A 3,708-nucleotide genomic window follows, 5' to 3' on the forward strand; every position below is an offset into this window, starting at 1 on the left:
TATCATGGACCATACGTATGCCTATCTTGGCTACGAGATATATATCAGGGTAGATGTCAGGTCGGACATTGGATTGCTGCAGCTCGTGCCTATGTTCTGCATCTTTTAGGTTGCACTCTTTTTGCTAACAAGAGTGCAACCCATGTTCATGTTTTTTTCTTAGACGCTCTACGTGACTTGAGTCAAAGTGGAGGCTATGCATGGGGAGCTACCACCCTAGTGCATATGTACGATCATTTGAATGATGCTTGTAGGAGCAGTAACCGATAACTTGCTGTTTACATCACTCTCTTATAGGTAATTAATATGTTTTTCATAAGTTAATTACAACAATTTTTTAAATAGGGTATTTAAGATGTTCATTTGAAATTTGTATGATTTTCTTTTAATCTTTGTAGTGTTGGATATATGAGCACTTTCCGTCAGTTGCGGAGTATATGGCTGATTCGGACTATGATGAGGTGTCACCACGTGCATGTCGGTGGAATGCTACGAAGGCGACTTTGAAGTCCATATCTATAGCGACGTACAGGCAACGTCTAGATCGACTCAGGATTCCTGATGTCTGCTGGATGCCTTATGGGGAGCATCGACCTGTTTGAGAGTTTGATTTGATTTCATGCTTTTTCGATCAGCTACGATGGGGGCCCGTTGCTGTCAGACACTGACCAGAGAGGGCCATGCGCCAGTTCGGATACGTCCAGAGTATTCCTATAGAGGCTGTAGATTCATGGGTGTCATTTGAAGAAATAGATGACAGGTGGATGCACTACTCAGACCATCTTGCACCAGCAGGTGAGATATGTCATGTGCTAGGTCAGTGTGCGCTCGAGTACATGGACTAGTTCTTCGTCATTTCTCATCCATTCATGACCGCGACACAACAATTAGATCTGCTGCGACATCCACCTGTGACGCATGATGCCTCGTTTGTGGAGCCACATATCCCTCAGGTCCCAAAGCCACCAGCAGCAACACCGACACATGCCCGTTCTGATGTGGACCAACCTAGACATGAAGTGGTAAGTGTTACTATTTGCTTAGTTGTATCAAATATCATTTATGTCAATTATTTTAATACTAATCTGTCTAATTTGTTTGTTTTCTATTTAATAGGATGCTTGCCATGCGATCGCTGAAAGGTTGGAGTGTTTGCTCAACCTTAGGATAGTCATGGCAGGCATAGAGACACACAAGGTCATGGAAGAATGCATCAAGATTGCCAGGGGTGTCATAGAAGACGACAATGTGTATGTGAGGTCTTGACATAGGCGACACATGGATCAACCATAGTTTCTTTAAACATTTTATATTATCATATTTGGACGATGTATATAATTTTCTTGTATTTGAAAACATTTTGTTTTTGACTGAACATTTTGTATATTTTAAGTTATTTTGGTTTATAATTTTAATTTAACATTAATTCATTGAAATATTAGTGTTAACGTTAAAATCTTATTTTTAAATTACTTGATTCCAAATTCGTGAAAATAGTATGAATGTGATTCTAAATTGTAGCAAACAACTAAAAACTAGGTTCATATAAAATTACAAAAATGATAACAGTGGGAGGATAAAATATACCCACTTATATATAGAGAGAAAATATGAGTTCAATTTTTTTTGCAAAACACGTCATTACTTAGGAACGAAAAATTGTGAATACGACTAAACCTCAATCTAAAACTAAAGATTAGTTCTATAATTAATTCAAAGGACTAAAATATACTTTCAAATTTCACTAGATACTTAAATATCATAATTATGATATTACCAATAAAACAAAAGATATATATATATATATATATATATATATATATATATATATATATATATATATATATATATATATATATATATATTTATATTTGTCATTCTCTCTTTAGATTAAACTGCGAGATCGAAAAATCCTAACTAATATTATAAGTGAGTTGAAAATGAAGAATATGAAAAAAAAAGTGAAAATGTAATAAGTTGATAGATGGGGAGTTATTTATTTATTTTTTATTTACTCTTTGTTTTTTATCTTTCTATACTTTTTTATTTACCAACAAATTTATTTTCTCCTCCCACTATTATCATTTTAATTTAATGATTTTCTTGATTTAGGTAAACCATGAACATAAAATAATAATCATACAGTTTCATTCCGTAATGGACACGAATTCAAACATTACATTAACTTCAACATAGTGGGAAGAAATAAAATTTGCGTGAAATACTACAACTAAGTAATGCTAATTTTGCAACAAGGACATGTCGTCTTCCATTTCCATTACATGTTTACTAAAAACAGCTAAAATTTCTATTGGGCTAAATTGTTTCCAGTAGTTAGACTGTACTAAGACCTTTAGCACATCATCGTTAGTTTTTAGTTCAATAATTTCGAATTTGATAATTTTATCTGAATACTCATGGTGGCTTGGTTGTCGAAAAAACAATCGCCTTACTGTTTGTGTTTCATGAATACCATAAGGGGGAATCCCATGAGGTGCAACTTGCTTGATTAAATCCTTCAGTTCATCCATGGTACATCCGGAAGGAATGTCAAACTTTTTGGGATTTTTTCCTGTGAACGAGTAACCAAAAAACTCATGTTGGCGTGGCATGTTCCACCTCCCGTTGTAATATAGTAGGGCATCATGAGTAGGGGTTATAGTTGCTTGAAGTAAGTTTAATATACCATCTGGCGTTCTACCAATGGTGCATAATAACTCAGTCGGACCAACACATGAAAATTGATGATTACACATTAACATTGTGTTAACATCATCATCATTTTTCAGTTGCATACATTGAAAGTGAAATTGGTTACCTGTATCTGTGAATGGCTGTTGGTAGTAAATTTCATCCAAATATTGTTTGTCGGTTAGCTGAAGGGTATTGTGTATTCTGGTTTTCAACGTTTGAAAATCACAAGTGCTCAAATGTGTATTGGAGTGGAAGTTTGAAAATAAACACCACTGTCCTTGTGAACAATCGATCCATTTGGAAAAATAAAACCTAATGTCGAGTTCACAATTGTGTGACTGCTTGTTTCTCCCAAGAATGACGTACTTTGTTCTAAGAATTGGGTTGGGAGAGATTGTGTGGTTTTTTTACAGTGTTCGGGTGTGTCATATATATAGATGATTTTCACTATCATTGCTTCAATTTTTTTTAAAAATAGAGACGAGGGTAGATGATTTCTGTTTGTGTTATCAACTACAACAATGTCGTGTCATGCTTTATCTTGCATCAGAATGTGTTGTCAAGTCTTACAATGTCCTGTCACACTTTATGTTAATACACATGCATTTCACAATGTGTTGTCAACTCAGACAATGATTTATCATACATGCGTACATTAAAAAATTAAGAAACCAAGTTAAATCTTAAAATATAATTAAGGGACTAATTCTCAAATTTTAAGTAATAATTCATTATAAAATAAGTCAAAATTAATTAAACAAACATAACAACATACATAACTTGGTGTGAACTACGTGTTAAAAATTAATGTGTTCAAACTTAATTCAACAAATATACAAAGACAGATAATTTAATTCAACAAATTTAGCCATTAAAAGGTACATGTTCAGTCTTCATTTTTGTCTACATAGTCTCTTTTGAACATCATGAAGCTTTTGTAATGTTGCATTCTACTAATATATGGAGTTGGCCACTGCTTTTCCCGAGGATGACAATTGCTAGACCATAACAATG

General features: G+C 33.9%; 1 protein-coding gene across 1 annotated transcript; it reads left to right on the forward strand.

The window, feature by feature from the left end:
• The first annotated feature begins 443 nt into the window (after positions 1–443).
• On the forward strand, positions 444–1,368 carry LOC121174706 (uncharacterized). The gene is made up of 2 exons (XM_041014616.1): positions 444–1,022; positions 1,117–1,368. Exons 1-2 carry the CDS (start codon positions 870–872, stop codon positions 1,264–1,266), a joined length of 303 nt encoding a protein of 100 aa, XP_040870550.1. The 5' UTR covers positions 444–869; the 3' UTR covers positions 1,267–1,368.
• The last annotated feature ends 2,340 nt before the right edge of the window (positions 1,369–3,708 follow it).

This window comes from Glycine max, chromosome 4 (genome assembly GCF_000004515.6).
Source record: "Glycine max cultivar Williams 82 chromosome 4, Glycine_max_v4.0, whole genome shotgun sequence".
NCBI lineage: Eukaryota > Viridiplantae > Streptophyta > Magnoliopsida > Fabales > Fabaceae > Glycine > Glycine max.

What these genes read in the sequence shown, in the direction of transcription:
- LOC121174706 (XM_041014616.1), top strand. Translation starts at nt 870, where the DNA reads ATGACCGCGACACAACAATTAGATCTGCTGCGACATCCACCTGTGACG. An exon ending in ACCAACCTAGACATGAAGTG is followed by an intron (nt 1,023 to 1,116) that starts GTAAGTGTTACT and finishes TCTATTTAATAG; the next exon opens with GATGCTTGCCATGCGATCGC.